Genomic DNA, 18,075 nt, shown 5'->3' on the forward strand with positions numbered 1-18,075 from the left:
TTTTTGTATTTTCAGTAGAGACGGAGTTTCACCATGTTGGCCAGGCTGATCTGGATGGAATTCCTGATCTCAAGTGATACACCCGCCTCAGCCTCCCAAAGTGCTGAGACTACAGGCGTGAGCCACCACACCCAGCCTACATTGTTTTAATATATGTATTAGTTGTTGTATCAACTGAAATTAAGTCTGTTAAGGCAGAAATAGTTCAACAAAGGTTTATTCGAAGCCAAGTGTGAGGACCGATCAAGGAAGACACAGCAACAAAGCTGAGTGTGTCCCAGAGTCTGCTGTGAGTTGGAAGACTTTTAAGGGAAAGTTTAGAAGAACAGAGGAGGACTCTTCATACTAGAGTCGTTCTTTTCATTGGAGGTCACAATATAGAGGTTACAATCACTGGCTACAGATGAGATATAGGCTACAATGTCTACATGCAAGATAATCAGTAAACTTCATGATGCAGAAACCAATCACCAAAATTTGATGATTCAGAAACAAATCAATGTCCTTTTAAGTGCCAGTAGGTTATGTATTAATCAGTACATCAACAATTTGAGGGACTCACAGTAAGATTCTTTACTCTGGGATAGGACGGGACAGGACAGGACAGGACAGGACAGGATAGGCATCATAAGAACTCTGCCAGGCAGGTTAATTTGGAAGCCTGCCCAATGTGACCTATATGTTATCAATCAAGTGAATTAACATATATGTTAATTCACATACCAAATTTTGTGGGGAGAACACAAAATCTACTATTTACATGATTTTAGAAATATAATACATTGTTATTTACTATAGTCACCATTTTGTACCATAGGTCTCTTGAAGTTATTCCTCTTATCTAACTGAATCTAACTGAATTTTGTATCCTTTGACATCTTTCCGATCCCTCACCCTCTCACCTGTCCCCCACTGTCTTTTTTTTTCTTTTTTTCTTTTTCTTTTCTTTCTTTCTTTTTTTTTTTTTTAATGTAGAGACAGGATCTTGTTTTGTCACCCAGGCTAAAATACAGTGGCGTGATCATAGCTCACTGCAGCCTTGAGCCCCTGGGCTCAAGGGATCTTCCCACCTCTGCCTCCCAAAGTGCTGGAATTACAGGCATAAGCCACCACTCCTGGCCCACTCCTCACCCTTTGATGACCACTACTTTACTCTCTACTTCTCAGTTGTCACAAATGACAGGATTTCTTTCTTTGTGAAGGTTGAGCAGTATCCTATGGTATATTCATACCACCTTTCCTTTGTCCATGCATCCATTGATGGGCACTTAGCTTGATTCTATGTCTTTGCTACCGTGAGCAATGTTGTAATGAATGTAGGAGTACAGATATCTCTTCAACACACTGATTTCATTTCCTTTGGATATATATCCAGTAGTATATATCCAAATAGCTAGATCATATGGGAGTTCTATTTTCAATTTATTTCTCTCCCACTTAATGCTTCAGCAACACTGAACTGCTTTGAGCTCCTTGCACACACCACACCTGTACTAAGTCATTGAATGCCTGCCCCTATTCTTATCCTTTCTCCCCTCTTCCTCCACTCTTAACATAGTATTCTAAGGCTCATCTCCTTCAAGACACTTTCCTAGGCTTCTTGCTCCTATCCTTATGGATCTGGGTCTCATTTTCTATGTTCCCATAAGTCAAGGACCTTATCTTTATCACTGAATTAACACATTGTTTGAATCATCTGTGGCTGCCTCCTCCTTTACCAAACAGTGAGTTTCCTTGGGAATGAGGAATATGTCTGGTCTATCTTTGGGTCTCCTGTAGTTGGCAGCATGTAATAGATGCTTAATAAATGTTTGAATGAAGATCCAATAAGCTCCATATGTGTGCTGGATGTTGCCAAGGACATTTTAGACACTCAGATATGCAATAACACTTACATGTTGGGTTCTGCACAAGCAGTCACAGATAAAAGATTTAACTAAGATAGTGTGACTGCCTTCTGGGTTAACATGCTTAAGACTATATAATATCCTATAATAGATGTTATGCTAGAGGTTTTATCAAAGTACTTTCAAATTCAGATGAGTGAGAGTGAATAATTCTGCCTGAGGTAATTAAATCTTTACAGAGCAAGTGATAATCTAATTGAATTGGTTGGCAATAAAATAAAGTTTTAAGTGACTTTGAAGCCAGGTATACCTGGTTTTGAATCACAGTTTACCTACGTGAGATTTTTTAATTTTTTAATCTATGTGATCTTGAACAAGTTACTAACCTCTCTGAACTTCAGTGTTCTTATCTGCACAAAGGCATAGAAATCATTTTTACCTCATAAAATTGCCTTGAGGATTAAATGAGATAATATAAGTTCAGTATAGTACCTAGTACCTAATAAGCACTCAATCACTGGCAGCTATTATTTTAATGTTATAACCAGACCTTGAAGGGTAGATTATGATAAGCCAATCTGAAAAGGGGTGTGGGAAAAAATTCTAGAGTGGGGTTGGGTCAGCATTTACTGAAGTATGGATTCTAGAAAACACATGGTTTGTTCAGGAGGAAGTGACAATCAACAAAGCTGAAATTCAGTTCAATCCAATTACCTGGCACAAAATAGATGACATTTAATGGATGCATGGCATGGTCTGGTGAAATCGATGCTGGATTATAAGAATAAGGGGACTAATCTCCTACTTCAATCTCTTTAGATAACTCCACCATTTAGTCCCACTGAGCTTCAATTTCTTCATCTGTAATAAAAGGATACTGAAACAGAGCAGCGATGACTGCCCATGCCACCTGCCCCCACACCCATGGTAGCTACTACTAATACATTTATCTTTTTCATCAAGCTGGGATGGAGCATTAGTATCCTCAACAGTTTCCCAGGTAGCTATTTCCAAATGACTAAAACCTGTTTGCCATCTGTGGATTAGGTGTTTGTTAGTTTTTTTTTGTTTGTTTGTTTGTTTTCAGACCTTCTAAATAATACCAGACTTCTTAGGTAATTGAAATATTTTGTGAGGGTCAGGGACAGTGGTTTCTGCCTGTAATCCCAGCACTTTGGGAGGCTGAGGTGGACAGATCACTTGAGGTCAGGAGTTCGAGACCAGCCTGGCCAACATGGTGAAACCCTGTCTCTACTTAAAAAAATACAAAAATTAGCTGGGCATAGTGGCATGCGCCTGTGGTCCCAGCAACATGGGAGACTGAGGCAGGAGAATTGCATGAACCCAGGAGGCAGAGGTTGCAGTGAGCTGAGATCGCACCACTGTACTCCTGCCTGGGCTACAGAGGGAGACACCCTCTCAAAACAAAAGAAAAACACATTTTGTGGTGTGCTGGATTATCCATATTCACATTACATTTTCTGTTGCTTTAGAGATCAAGTTTAAATCATATTTAGACCTCATATTAAAATCTAATAAGATAATACATATGTATGTACCATAAAATTAGCATGAATTCAACTAATGTTGAAAAAGCTATTTGTGTATGCTCAAAATTTAACCTGAATTGGGTTTTATTTAATTTCAGACCTGAAAATTCATCTCCAGACTACTGACTATGGTAACTTTTTGGCTAATCAAACAAATCCTCTTACTGTTTCCAAAATTGACACCGAGATGAGGAAAAGACTATGTGGAGAATTTGAGTATTTCCGGAATCATTCCCTGGAGCCCCTTAGCACATTTCTCACCTATATGACGTAAGTGACGACAGAAAGCCCCAATAAGCCCCAATGTACTCATGCGGATGACCCCTAACAGTACTCGTGTGGATGACCCCTAACAGTTACAGGGTTGGGGGGTATTAAGCCAGAGTGAGACTTAAGACCTTTTCCATTGTTTGTAAGTTTAAATTCATTCAAATTTTAGCAACCGATCCGCTCACAGAGCCACATTTTTGCATTAGAAAATGGATTTCATTGATTTATAAACATGACTGTATCAGTGGTGGTAGCCTCCATCTAAAGGAATATTTTCAGTTTTCATTTAATAAAAAAAAAAAAAGTGTTGCTGGTGTTTAAGGTGTTAGCGCTGAAGGTAAATGTTACGTGACATTTTTAGATCACTTTTGAGGATGGGGTTGACAATATCTCAAAGTATTCATAAGGTCACATATACCGTGGCTAATTCCCTTTGTAACAGTATAAGTAACTGTTGTGAAAGTTATATGTGTTTTATTTTTATCCATCACCCACAGTTCCAATTGTGCAATACGTGAGCTCCTCATTCTAAAAAATATCTAGTGCTAGGAGCGGTGGCTCACGCCTGTAATCCCAGCATTTTGGAAGGCCGAGGCGGGTGGATCATGAGGTCAGGAGATTGAGACCAACCTGCCCAATATGGTGAAACCCTGTCTCTACTAAAAATACAAAAATTAGCCAGGTGTAGTGGCGCTCCTCTGTAGTCCCAGCTACTTGGGAGGCTGAGGCAGAATTGCTTGAAGCCGGGAGGTAGAGGTTGCAGTGAGCTGATATCGTGCTGCTGCACTCCAGCCAGGGCGACAGAGTGAGATTCTATCTAAAAAAAAAAATAAAAAAAAAAAAAAAAAAAAAAAAAAAAAAAAATTGAACTCCCACATAATAGTAAACTGCACTTTTGTGACACCAATTAATAAATCTTACTTAGTGCTGAAATGGACCATTTGAAATAGGTTTGTGCCTTTCCAGTTCTCCTAGCTGAAAAACAGAACAAAGACCCACAAATGGATGAGCTGTGTGTTATGCAGATAAAATTTAGATGTAAAGCACAAAGTTCTGAAGACTAGGTCCTAGCCCAGGTCTAGTGCCTGGCACTCAGGCGTCAATATATTTGTGGAAAGAAAATATCAAAAAACAAAAAAATGCTGGATAATATAAGCCAAAGATTAGTCTAAGGGGAACAAAAGAACAGGACTTCATGTCAAACACTGCTCAGTACTAGAAAAAGGAAATTAGAGACATGCTGTATGTATAAAGGAAACTGGGCATTGGCTGTGTGAAGACATGGCTTTGGGAGACAACCTAAGATTTTTAGAGTCAGATTCCAAGAAAATATCACAAGAGAAAGCCTGGAAAGGTAGAAGGCAGAGACTCCTTCTGAAAGAGCAGTTTCAGCATCTGTCTGGTTGAACGATAAAATGACAGTGTTGCCTCAAGGACCAGGGAATGAAATGAATCCACTTATCTGACCAGGAAGATACTCCCTCTATCCTTCTATTCTTTCTTTGTCCTTCCATATCTCCATCATCCATTCTTTTTTTATTTTTCTTGAGACTGAGTCTCACTCCGTCGCTCAGGCTGGAGTACACTGGCATGACCTTGACTCACTGTAACCTCTGCCTCCAGGGTTCAAGCGATTCTCCTGCATCAGCCTCAGTTTTGGCTGGAGTGGGTGTGCCAAATGGGAAGGAGGCATGCAGGCATGTGCCACCATGCCCGGCTAATTTTTTATTTTTAGTAGAGACAGGGGTTTCACCATGTTGTCTGGGCTGGTCTCGAACTTCCAACCTCAGGTGATCCACCCGCCTCGGCCTTCCAAAGTGCTGGGATTACAGGTGAGCCACCATGCTCCATCATCCATTCTTCCACTTTACAAATAACAGTATCTCTGCCCTTGAGTCCTGCAAACAAGAGACTGGAACTAAGAATATCCAAATGTACTTGCTGAGCTGAGCGAAGTTAAGTGGACCTTAATTTCTACACATGCCTTTAATTTCAGGGGAAAATAATATATCAGTCAGCAAGATTTCTCACACTGTAGCAGATATTCCTTGGCATCTAAATATGACAACCAGAAAATATTCCATGAAAACAGAACTGCATTCCTAGGCCTTTGGCACAAAGGAAAATCAATGCAAATTTCCTATTATTGACAGCAGGCAAGAGCAGAAGTAAAGGAAGTCTCTTCCGTTTGGAATTTCACATCACATCATACAATCTGAGGATCAACTTTACTTAATGAATAATATCTTTAAGAAAAAAGAAAAGTAATTAAGGGACATAATTACAATCTTTCAAGAGTTCAGAAAAGCATAACATAAAAATATCACTCTGTGTCTACATGTCCCCTTCTTCCTCCACTCAGTTTCTCTCCCAAAAGTAACCACTTCTCAGTTTCTTATGTGTTATTCCAGAAAAATACTTACATGTATGTGTGTCTATTGCTACACACTCTCCCACCCACACATTTTGAATTTATACAAATGGAAACATATTCCTTCTGTACTTTTTTCCCACTTAATATTTCTTAGAAATATGCTTGCGAATGTCATTCTTTTTAATGTATTATTTATTTCTGTTTTTACAGACAGAGTCTCACTATATTGCCCAGGGTGGTCTTGAACTCCTGGGCTCAAGCTATCCTCTCACCTTGGCCTCCCAAACTGCTGGGATTATAGATGTCTGCCATCATGCCTGGAAAACATCATAATTTTTAAATAACTGCATAGAATTGACTATATGTGTCATGATTCCATTTACCAATCATCTATTGACAAGTAGTTAAATTATTTTTATTTTTTCCCATTACAAAAAATTTTGCAATTAGCTTATTTATTCTGAGATTAGATGAGATCAGGTGCGTTCAGGGTGGTATGGCCGTAGACCAATTAGCTTATTTCCATGCAGGTCTTGAACTTATTTCTAAGCTCAGTTTTTAGCAGTGGAAGTGGTGAGTCAAAGGAATGTGCATTTTCGTATTTTAGTAAATATTTCTAAGTACTCAACAAAGGTAGCACCAGTTTGAATCCCCTAAAACAGCCTGTGAAAAGGCCTGTGTCCTTATACCATTATCGACACTGGATATTTTCTTTTTAACTTTTGTCAGCCCAATAGGTTAAAAAAATAGTATCTCTTTACTTCAATTTCTATTTCTTCATAAGTGAAATTGATCATTTCATATTTATTATTTATGTGGAATTGATACATGACCTAATTGCCTATATTTATTAGAGTTTTCAGCAGTTTTTGATGACGTAAAACAGCTCTTTGTAAATTAAGAAAGTTTCAGCCCTTCATAATATATGTTGCAAAACTATTTTCTTGGTATGATATAATTTAATTTTTATGTTTGTTTTTTTTTTTTTTTTTTTTTTTTTTTTTTTTTTTTTTTTTTTTTTTTTTTTGCTGTGGAAACATTGAATGCTTTAAATTAGCTATACTCATCAATGTTTTTATTCACTGGCTTCTGGGTGTTTTACTGTACCCTGTTTAGAAAGACCTTCTCCACTCCAAATTCATGAATAAATTCACTTGTCTTTTCTTCTATTTATTTGTTGTTACAGATGTTGTTTCATTTTTTTACATTTAAAACTTTGGTCCATCTTAGAATTTATTTTCATGTAAAGAATTAGACTACAGATCTAGCTGAAATTGTTTTTCCCAAATAGCTCTCCATTTCTATAAGTAAGTAAGTAGAAGAAATGACCATAGGTCAAGTAAGGAAGGAATTGTGGATATACCTGAGACATGGCGTTAGTGCCAATGTTTCTTGTTTGCCCTTCTCAGTCCTCCTATCAGCGCTATGGGTTAGGATAATTCCTTCCATATTACTTACAAGCAAGACACAGATGCTGATGTTTTCAAAGAATTCACAAATATACAGCTAGTCAGGGGTAGAGATTAGATATGAACTTACATAGGACTCGGTTCCGCGATTCTGGAAAGCCTTTCAGAAGGGCTGATGTTGTTGAGCCTGGAAACAGTGTAGAATTCGATAATACGGGAGAAGCCTCAGCATCCGGGGCTGAAACATGTAGATGGGAAGGTTGTTCCATGCGTGAGGAACAGTTCAGTTTTGGCTGGAGTGTGTGTGCCAAATGGGAAGGAGGAAGTGAGGAAAGGAGGCTGGAGACGCAAACTCCAGTCACGTTACGGAAAGTCTTTGATGCCAGGCTAAGGAAGTTGAGCTTTATCACATCAGAGTGTCTCCTCTCCTCTCCCCTCCTCTCCTCTCCTCTCCTCTCCTCTCCTCTCCTCTCCTCTCCTCTCCTCTCCTCTCCTCTCCTCTCCTCTCCTCTCTCCCCTCCTCTCCTCTCCCCTCCCCTCCTCTCCTCTCCTCTCCCCTCCCCACCCCTCCCCTCCCCTCCCCTCCCCTCCCCTCCCCTCCCCTCCTCTCCTCTCCCCTCCCCTCCCCTCCCCTCCTCTCCTCTCCTCTCCTCTCCTCTCTCCCCTCCCCTCCCCACCCCCCCTCCCCTCCCCTCCCCTCCTTTTCTTCCTTCTCTTTCTTTCTTTTCTCTCTCTGTCTCTTTCTCTCTCTCTGTCTCTCTCTCTCTGTGTCTCTCTCTCTCTTTCTCTGTCTCTCTCTCTCTCTCTCTCTCTCTCTGTCTCTCTCTCTCTCTCTCTCTCTCTTTTGAGACGGAGTTTCACTCTTGTTGCCCAGGCTGGAGTGCAGTGGCGTGATCTTGGCTCACTGCAACCTCCGCCTCCCGGGTTCAAGTGATTCTCGTGCCTCGGCCTCCAGAGTAGTTGGGATTGCAGGCGCACGCCACCACGCCCAGCTAAATTTTATATATATATATATATTTTAGTAGAGATGGGGTTTCCCCATGTTGGTCAGGCTGGTCTTCAACTCCTGACCTCAAGTGATCTACCGGCCTCAGCCTTTCAAAGTGCTGAGATTGCAGGCGTGAGCCACCGCACCCGTTCGCAGAGTATTTTTCAAGGTTGTGTGTGTATGTGGTGTATTTTGTTGGTATCTGCAAGGCCCTTCCTAAAAAGTAAAAACCTTAAGGAGAAACCCAAAATGTAAAAGAGATGAAAGAAGATGCCGGGATTGCTCACAGAACATTTTCCTCCTCCCAGTGATGGTTGGGAGGAAGCAGAAAGTGCTTAGGCTTTGGGCTGAGTCAGATCCAAATTCATGTCTAATCTTCAATAGCTGCCGGGAGAGAGGCTCTGCAAGCAGTGGTGCCTCCTGCAAGAATGCCTGGCATGGATAATTATGGAAAACAGTAAAGATTCCTGAGCTGAAAGACAAAATGGTCCTAGTTGTGTGGAAGAAAAATAATAATCAACATACTAGACAACATTTACAGAATGTTACTATATGCCGGGGACTTTATTGGGTTGGAAAGTTAAGTGCTTTACAAACATTCTCTCATTTAACCCTCCTGACAAGTCTTACTCAATTCTTACCATCACCATTCTAAGGATGAGGAACCTAGAACTTAAGTGCAATAATTTGCCCTGATCACAGATCTAATGAGTGGTGGCTTCGTGCTTTGAAATAACTGTTAGCAGTAGGCTTCATTAAATTATTTTGCTCAGATTTTCATTGAGTTCAGAAAATCTGACCATGACAGTGACAGAGGGCAGCCCAATTTTATCTGAGTCAGAAAGCTGCCAGGGTTTGTACTTTGGGGTTGGGAAACAAATCTCATATAAAGGAAATGTGCCCAGAATACACTGGGAAATGCTCTAGTTCTAAAAACAGCTGTGAGTCCTTTGATCAAAGGTTCCTCTCACTGATGATCCCACAGATTTTTTGTTTCCTAATCACAGGATCTTTTTTCTTTTCTCTTTTGAAATGGAGTCTCGCGCTGTCACCCAGGCTAGAGTGCAGTGGTGCAACCTCAGCTCACTGCAACCGCTGCCTCCCAGGTTCAAGCAATTCTCCTGCCTCAGCCTCCCAATAGCGGGGATTACAGGTGCACACAACCGCACCTGGCTAATTTTTGTATTTTTAGTAGAGATGGGGTTTCGCCATGTTGGCCAGGCTGGTCTCGAACTCCTGATCTCAGGTGATCTATGCCCCTCAGTCTCCCAAAGTGCTGGGATTACAGGCATGAGCCACTATGCCTGGCCCTAATCATAGAATCTTAGACATGGAAGGAAACTTAACATTCATTAATTAAGCAAGTATCCTTATTTCACAACAAATTACTGTGTTAAACTATACTGTTTATAAAACAAAAATAATTACTTAAAATTTTAAATATTTTTAGTTATAAGCAGTATTTTTTTAATTGTTTACAAAAATACAGACAGTCACAAAGCCCTGGGTAGAATGTTAATGCAAAATTAAAATTGGAAAGGTGGTTTTGGTAGTATTAGTATTGTTACTAAAGGATATATTTTAATGTATCTACTCTTCCTATTGGCCATACATGCTTTGAATTCGTGCTTTTAGTATCTCTGTCTGGACTCGCTATTACCTAATGGGCATTGAATATTTGTTGAATCAATATAGAATCCTGCATTCAGCAGTATGTTACACAGAGCTAGAAAAATATATCCAGATAACTCAGCAGTTTATATTTTATATAGCAGTTGAGAATTGGTTTTTTATTGACCATTATGTTAGGGGTAAAACTGGATGTCATGCCTGCAGATACATTTTGTGAGGCCAGCTCAGTGTTTCAGAAAATAACTTTCAAAAAATACACTTTGAGCCAGGCACAGCAGCTCATGTCTGTAACCCCAGCACTTTGGGAGGCCAAGGCAAAAGGATCACTTGAGGCCAAGAGTTTCAAAAGCCTGGCAAACATAGTGAGACCCTGTCTCTACAAGAGAAAAAATTAAAAATTAACCCAGTGTGGTGGTGCATACCTGTAGTCCCAGTTACTGGGGAGTCTGAGGCAGGAGGATTGCTTGAATCTAGGAGATTTAGGCTGCAGAGCCATGATCATGCCACTGTACCTCGGCTTGAGTGTCAGAGTGAGACCCTGTCTCCAAAAAAAAAAAAAAAAAAAGCACAAAACAAAAACAAAAGCAAACATACAAAAAACACTTTGAAGTCAGGTGTGGTGGCTTGCACCTGTAGCTGGGCAACAAAGCAAGACCCTGTCTCTTTAAATAAATAAATAAATAAATAAATAAATAAATAAATAAATAAACCATTTTGTCAAGGCTACATTCTTCCATTAGCCACAGTCTCCAACACTCTTGTATTTAAGCTACTTACCAGACCCCTGAACATATTTACTCTGACCTAGATGTTTTACCTTCACTTCTACACAAGAACCCTGCAAAGCAGGTATTTATATCACCACTTTTAAAATTATGGAAATGAAGGGTCAATGAATTAATGCATTTTTCAAAGTCACAAAGGCAAGAGACATGAAAGGATTCCATTCCAGGTCTATCAGTCTAGCAAGCTAATGATCTTGCCACTGTCCAGGTAATTTATAATAAGGCAAGCAAATCAGAAATATCTGTGGGTCTTCAAAAACCACTTATATTCTTGACCCCTACTTCAGGAGATTCTGATCTAATTGGCCTTGGAGTGGGGCCCATCTATATTTTGGAAGGCACCCAGGTTATACTGAGGTCCACCTCTGATTAAAAATGTTTCATCAGGGTGCCTCAGCTTGATTACTTGGAGGTGACTTTCACAAACACTTTCATGAGCTTCTCTTGACAGTTACCTATACAGACAGCATTATCTCCCTGTCGGAAACTAGATAGCATCAAAGCCTAGGTCTTCTGAATCTCCATCCATGATCTGCCCCATCATGTCATGTAATATCTTGTGACTTGCAACCCTGGCAGCATTCAGCTGCTCTCTGTGGAGCTTAGAGATTTATTACAATAAGAAACGGTAATGGTTGGGCACAGTGGCTCATGCCTGTAATCCCAGTACTTTGGGAGGCCGAGATGGGTAGATCACTTGAGGTCAGGAGTTTGAGACCAGCATAGCCAATATGATGAAACTCTGTCTCTGCTAAAAATACAAAAATTAGCCAGGTGTGGTGGCACACACCTGTAGTCCTAGCTACTTAGTAGGCTGAGGCATGAGAATTGCTTGAACCTGGGAGGTGGAGGTTGCAGTGAGCTGAGATCATGCCACTGCACTCCAGCCTGGATGACAGAGTAAGGCTCCACTATTTCAGGAAGAAGGAGAGGAAGAAGGAGAGGAGGAGGAGGAGGAGGAGGAGGAGGAGGAGGAAGAAGAAGAAGAAGAAGAAGAAGAAGAGAAGAAGAAGAAGAAGAGAAGAAGAGGAGGAAGAGGGAGGAGCAGGAGGAGGAGAAGAAAGAAAGAAAGAAAGAAAGAAAGAAAGAAAGAAAGAAAGAAAGAAAGAAAGAAAGAAAGAAAGAAAGAAAGAAAGAAAGAGAAAAAGAGAGAAAGAAGAGAGAGAGAGAAATAAAGGGGAGAAAGGGTATACAAATGGTGGAAAGGTATCCCACAGTTCTGAAACCCTTTCTCTTATCTCTCTCCAAAATGTCTTCCAAAGTCAAGGGTCTCTCTAGCACCCATGAAATTCCATCAAATGAAGTAACTTCCTGTCCTATTAGGAAATGCCCAAGACAACACTATACAAATGATTAAATCAATTTTAATAGAGACAGTCTAAATTTAAGTTGGAATAATAAATATAATCTTAAGCATTGCACATTTTATGAGATATAATTACTGTACATGTGAAACTTATTTTGAAAATCTGGAATGGATATTTTTAAATACTTAATAGCAGGAAGATCTGCTGGAGGGTTTGTATACTATAATTATACACAGTTGTGTGAAACAAAGGAATGAATCCAATAACATTTTGATGAAGGGACCATTTAATATAGGCCTTGGTTGTTTTATTTTTCTTCCTTCCTATCCAACATTTTCCATCAGCATTTCAACTTCTCATCTCTTTTAAAACTAGACATTTAAAAAATAAATCTCTCAAGCATTCAAAGTATCCCACCTCAGAGGCTGTAAAATTTCTGAATAGAGGATGACCAAGGAAATATCATCTTCGGTACTTAAACAGTAATGAGTAATCCTAGGTTAAAGTCCTAATTCTCAGATTACTGAGAATCTGAGGTTAAGGACCATACACTGAAGAAATCTTTAAAAATTCATTCCCAAAGGCTAATCAAAGTTTTAAAATATCCCAATGACACATAATACACCATCTACAGCCTTTGTGGTGTGCTGTAAATTAGGGTACTGAACACCTTAGTTTACCCAAAGTGTTTTCCAGGACTCAGAACTTGGAGTGTTGATGCCAGGAAAGTCCTTGGAAAACCAGATGAGTTGATCACCCTATCACCAGAGAGTCAAAAAACGAATAACATAACTCTAGCTCAGTAAGAGCTTACATTCTAATGCAGCAAGCAAGTCCACAAATGGTGTAAAAGTAAGACAAAATTAAACCACAGCTATAATAGAAGCTTGAACATTCAATGAGAGGAACCTAGAGGACTGGAACAATGAATTTTGACTTTAAACAATTTCATAGAGAAAGTAGAATTTTGGCCATTGTTTAAAATTGGCATAGATTGAAAGAATAAGTGAGGCATGAAAGGATTTTGTGTTTGGAGATGACATGGCAACTCAGATGTTGCTGGAACCTAGACATGAGTAGGGAGAATAGATACTTGGACAAGAGAGTAAAGAGTTTGACTGGGTGAAGGGCTTTGCCGCTAAGTCTCTGAAGGCTTTCAGAAAGTGCTATCAATTATGTGCTTCTTGTGTGCTGCAGACGATACCCCCTCACTTAATGGTCACCACCCTGTAAGGGGAGAAGTATTTTCCCCCTGGGTGGCCATGTGATAGAGTGGTTGAACACTTCCTCTGCCTCTGGCTGTGTGGCCAAAGGCGGTTTGACATCTAAGCATTAATTTCTCATCTAGCCAATGGGAGAGTACCTGTTCTTAGGATTACTGTGCACGTAGTACTTGTTCAATAACTGGCGATTGCTATTATTATGCTGATTTCCTGGGGCATATTTAAAAATAAAGTGTCCAAGTCCTTATAGCTGGTTAAGTAAAGAGCCTAAGATGCGATATCAAGTCACTCCAAGTAGCATTCCAAAAGTGATCATTTTTTTCTTTTTTGCTTATTTGCATGTTTTTACTTTTTAACTCCTCCTGCTTCACAAAGTGAGGGGGCTGATCTGATGTATATCTTAGGAAAATAATTTTGTTAGTATTATAAAAGATGCATGGAGGGGATGGAACTCAAAGCAGAGAAACAATAGAGGAAGCTATTTTAAAAGCTTAGATTGGAACTTTGAAGGGTAGAGACAGGAAGGTGGGGAATATGATTAGATTCATTTGAGAGATAGACTTAACAGGATTTAGTATCTTGATTTATGAGGCATGAGGGAAAGCAGACAATAATTCCTGGGAATTCTAAGTTAAAGAAAGAAAGGATTTGCAAGTCAGATAAGTGGATTTTATTTTTAGTTCTTACCAAAGAGACTAGGAAGACCATTGTAAATTAGAGGAAATTAGAGAAGTAAATAAATCACCCTAAATCTCACCATCAATTGACATATCCCTATACTCTTTTTCTATACATTTTTAAAGAACTAACATTATTATCACTTTAATTTTGAATCTTGGCTTTTCTCTGTATATTATCGGCATTTTCCCTGCATCTTAGGTGAGTATACAGCCTTCCATCTGGTCATGAACACAGATGTGTTGAGTTTTGTGTCTTTCTTTCCCCAAATTCTGCATAGTATTTAATTTGTTGAATTCTAACTTCAACAATCAAATTTCCAATAATATGAAATTGGCTTTTTGACACCACCATGCCCTTGTGATCCTGGGTCTCTGGTCGGAAAAGTTCTTCTGTGGTCTTATAGATTGCACTGTCTTAAAGGCTTTGCACTCAGAGATTCAATGGGAATAGTGAAAGGGGAGCAAGTGCAGGGCAAACATGTCCCTACTATAGTTGCTGATAAGACCTTCAGTGTTTAAAACTCTCAAGCATTCTGTGAGCTGAAAAACACTGGCGCTATTCTGCCAAAGCTATACTTGGTCTCTCTGAAACTGAATGATATTCATTTAATCAGCATAACAGTAAGTGGCTATGAGTAAAGGCTTATGAGACTCTAAGATTAGAAATGAATTGAATATAGACTTTGTTCATTAACCAATGGAAGAGTTAATTAAGATGCAGTTTCTAAGACCATGCTTTTAAAAATTATGATTTACTAGGTTCTGGAATGCAGTCAATAAATTTGCTCTTCTAGAAGCCCTCCAGGTGACCCTGATACAGGTGGGAAATTCTTATAACCAGTAGGTAGACTCTAAACTGGGTCTGCAATATACCAACTGTAGGATCTCAAAAAAAGTCCCTTAGTCACTCAAAACCTTGGTTTCCTCATCTGTAGTACAGGGATCATAATTATATACAATATAGAGTTGTGAGTTTAATTTAAAAACAGAACCAGCTACATATTTTGTGAGGCCCGGTGCAAAATATAGAGCTCCTTGTTTAAAATATGTTCAATGATTTCAAGAGAACAGCAGCAGAGAATTAAACCAAGCATGGAGTCCTGTGTGACTATACAGATCACAATCCCCTGAAACCGACTGATTGAAAAAATGTATACTTATACAGTATGTAAATATACCCCAAACATCCATACACATGCTCAACAAATGTAGCTAATTTTATGTGTGTATTTGAGTATAATGTTCACCTGTGTGAGTGAGAAAAGGTGGCATGAGGGAGGTGATGCCCAAGCTCAGGCTTGAAAGGCTAAGCGTTTGTAGGTGGACATGGCTGGAGAGAGGCAAACAGCAGAAAGAACAGAAAATACAGGACCCATCACTACTGTTGTTGGGTTGCTGATGCCACATGTCAGCAAAATTAGTGTCTGAGGTTGAGGATGTTAAGGTAATGGATGTGAAAGAGCTTAGGATGCCATCGCTACAACAGTTCTGAGTGGGATACAAATCAGGACCAAGGTGGGCGTAGTCTTTGCCTTGTGCTTGGGCAACTGTCTGGCAAGGCATCAATCAACCACCAGGGGGCGATACTGATCCCAGTACCCTGTTTTCCAAAATACTCCTTTTAGTTTAAGAGATTTGAAACTGTCCCATAACCTTCATTTTCAGGCTGGAGACTGAAATCCACACTTATCCATTGTCCTAGTTTTATTTTATCTTATTTTTTAATTGAAAATAATCAGGTGTGTTTAAAAAAACGAGAGATTTTTTTTTACTAAAATGTATTTTGTGCTCACTACACAAGTTAGTACCTTTATAATCACTTTCCTGTATTAAATTTAACCAATTTTCACAGCAACTCTATGGAGTGGTACTAATATTGTTGGCTTTTTAGAAATAAGGAAACGGATTGAGTAAAGACTATACTTCAGAATTCATGTCACAGAGTCCAGAGGTAACCACTCAAAACTTTCATGCATATCTTTCTAAATTTTTTCCTTGTGAAAAATGTTTTTTTATATATGCATGTGAGTATATGTAAACACAAATATAAATATACACAGTTGGGCTTATTGTTTGTTTTAGAACAGTGAGATCATATATGTATTGTCTACAATTTGTCCTTTTAAAATGTAATCTATTATCATTTTTGCATAAATATATACAGATATATTTTATTTAATACATTTTTAATTGATGCATTATTTACTTAATTAAATTACTTTATTTATTTGTTTTTCTGTGTGCGATCTTGGTTCACTGCAACCTCCACCTCCTGAGTTTTAGTGATTCTCCTGCCTCAGCCTCCTGAGTAGCTGGGATTACAGGCACACACCACCATGCCCAGCTAATTTTGTATTTTTAGTAGAGACTGGGTTTTGCCATGTTGGCAAGACTGGTCTCGAACTCCTGACCTCAAGTGATCTGCCTGTCTCAGCCTCCCAAAGAGCTGGGATTATAGGCATGAGCCACCATGCTCTATATATACACATATATATATATGTATGTATACAGTATAAAGTTCAGGTGTACATGTGCAGGATGTGCAGGTTTATTACTTAAGTAAATGTGTGCCTTGGTGGTTTGCTGCACAGATCATCCCATCACGTAGGTATTAAGCCCAGCATCCATTAGCTATTCTTCCTGATGCGCTCCCTCTCCCACTCCCCCACAGTTATTTATTCTCTGTAAATAACTATGTTTGAAATGAACATGTAAAATGACTTACTCAAGAACACACAGCTCTATAGTGGCAGAATTAGTACTGGAATCCAAGCCTTACGTCACACTAAATATGTAATAAATATTTGTGAATGAATGAGCTAACTATTCCTTATGTTTATCACTGCTACTGCCAATGTATATAGAAAATTAATTTCACTCCAGGATAAATATAGAAAGAAAAAAGAAATCTAGAAAGAAAAAAGATATCACCTCTAGCTGGAGACATTTTAAAAGCTTCCGGAAGAATATGATACTTGAATATGGCCTTAAAGGATGCGGAGGATTTTAACTTTTAACAATTGGTAAGGAAGGGAAATTATACATCTAGATAAGAGTAGGAACCAAGACATTAATCTAGAAAAGGACAAGTTAAGTTTGAGGAATTTTTAATCTAAACAGTTGGGTTAGACCAAGATTATAGAGAATCTTAAATACTGAAGAGGTTTCTTAAAATTCCAGAGCCACCAAGGGCTTGGGAAATGCAAAGTGATCAGCATTCTTGTTCTAAAATATGCTATTATGGCAATGCTGACGTCTAAGTAATTTTTCCGTATTTTTTTTTTTTTTTTTTTTTTTGCTATAAGGAAAAACAAGTGTGACAGCAAAATTGTTTGCTTTTTCAAATTATTTTAATTTTCACTTCCTCTATTTAAAATAGGGAAGCTTCAGAGAAGGAAGAAATGTTACCAAAAATGTCAAATTTTAAGAGACAGAAGAATGTTTATGGGGATATTCTAAATTCAGCTGACTAGCAAATCATGCAATATGACAGGATTGCCCCACGTAAGCATATGTGGTTAGTGCTGGATTGAACAAATCCACGGTATAACAAAAAATGTTTACCAATGTAATCAAGGAAAACTTTCATTTGAAAATTCATATATTGAAAAATTGTGAAATATATTTGGTGTACTTTTATAAATTATTTAATTCCTCAATGAAACTCCTAAATGAAAGATGCCTTTCACACACACACCCCGGTCCTTTTCATGAACAATGACCCCTGAAATGCTTTTTTTTCTTTTTTTTAATTGAGACAGGGTCTCATTCTGTTGCCCAGGCTGCAGTGCAGTGGCGTGATCATGGCTCACTGCAACCTCAGCCTCCTGAGTAGCTGAAACTACAGGCGTGCAGCAGCACGCCCAGCTAATTTCTGTATTTTTTGTAGAGAGGGGATTTTGCCATGTTGGCCAGGCTGGTCTCAAACTCCTGAGCTCAAGCGATCCTCCTTCCTTGGCTTTCCAAAGAGATAAAATTACACGAATGAGCCACAGTTCCCAGTCTGAGCA

At 39.0% G+C, this 18,075-nt stretch overlaps 1 protein-coding gene across 2 annotated transcripts in view; it reads left to right on the plus strand.

The window, feature by feature from the left end:
- Nucleotides 1-18,075, plus strand: part of ATP6V0D2 (ATPase H+ transporting V0 subunit d2) — a 55,680-nt gene that overhangs the window by 11,867 nt on the left and 25,738 nt on the right. For both annotated transcript variants that reach the window (XM_010375395.2, XM_010375396.1), the window contains exon 2: nucleotides 3,496-3,667. In XM_010375395.2, the coding sequence (XP_010373697.1) occupies nucleotides 3,496-3,667 (172 nt within the window). The remainder of the gene's footprint in view (nucleotides 1-3,495; nucleotides 3,668-18,075) is intronic.

This window comes from Rhinopithecus roxellana, chromosome 9, assembly GCF_007565055.1.
Source record: "Rhinopithecus roxellana isolate Shanxi Qingling chromosome 9, ASM756505v1, whole genome shotgun sequence".
NCBI lineage: Eukaryota > Metazoa > Chordata > Mammalia > Primates > Cercopithecidae > Rhinopithecus > Rhinopithecus roxellana.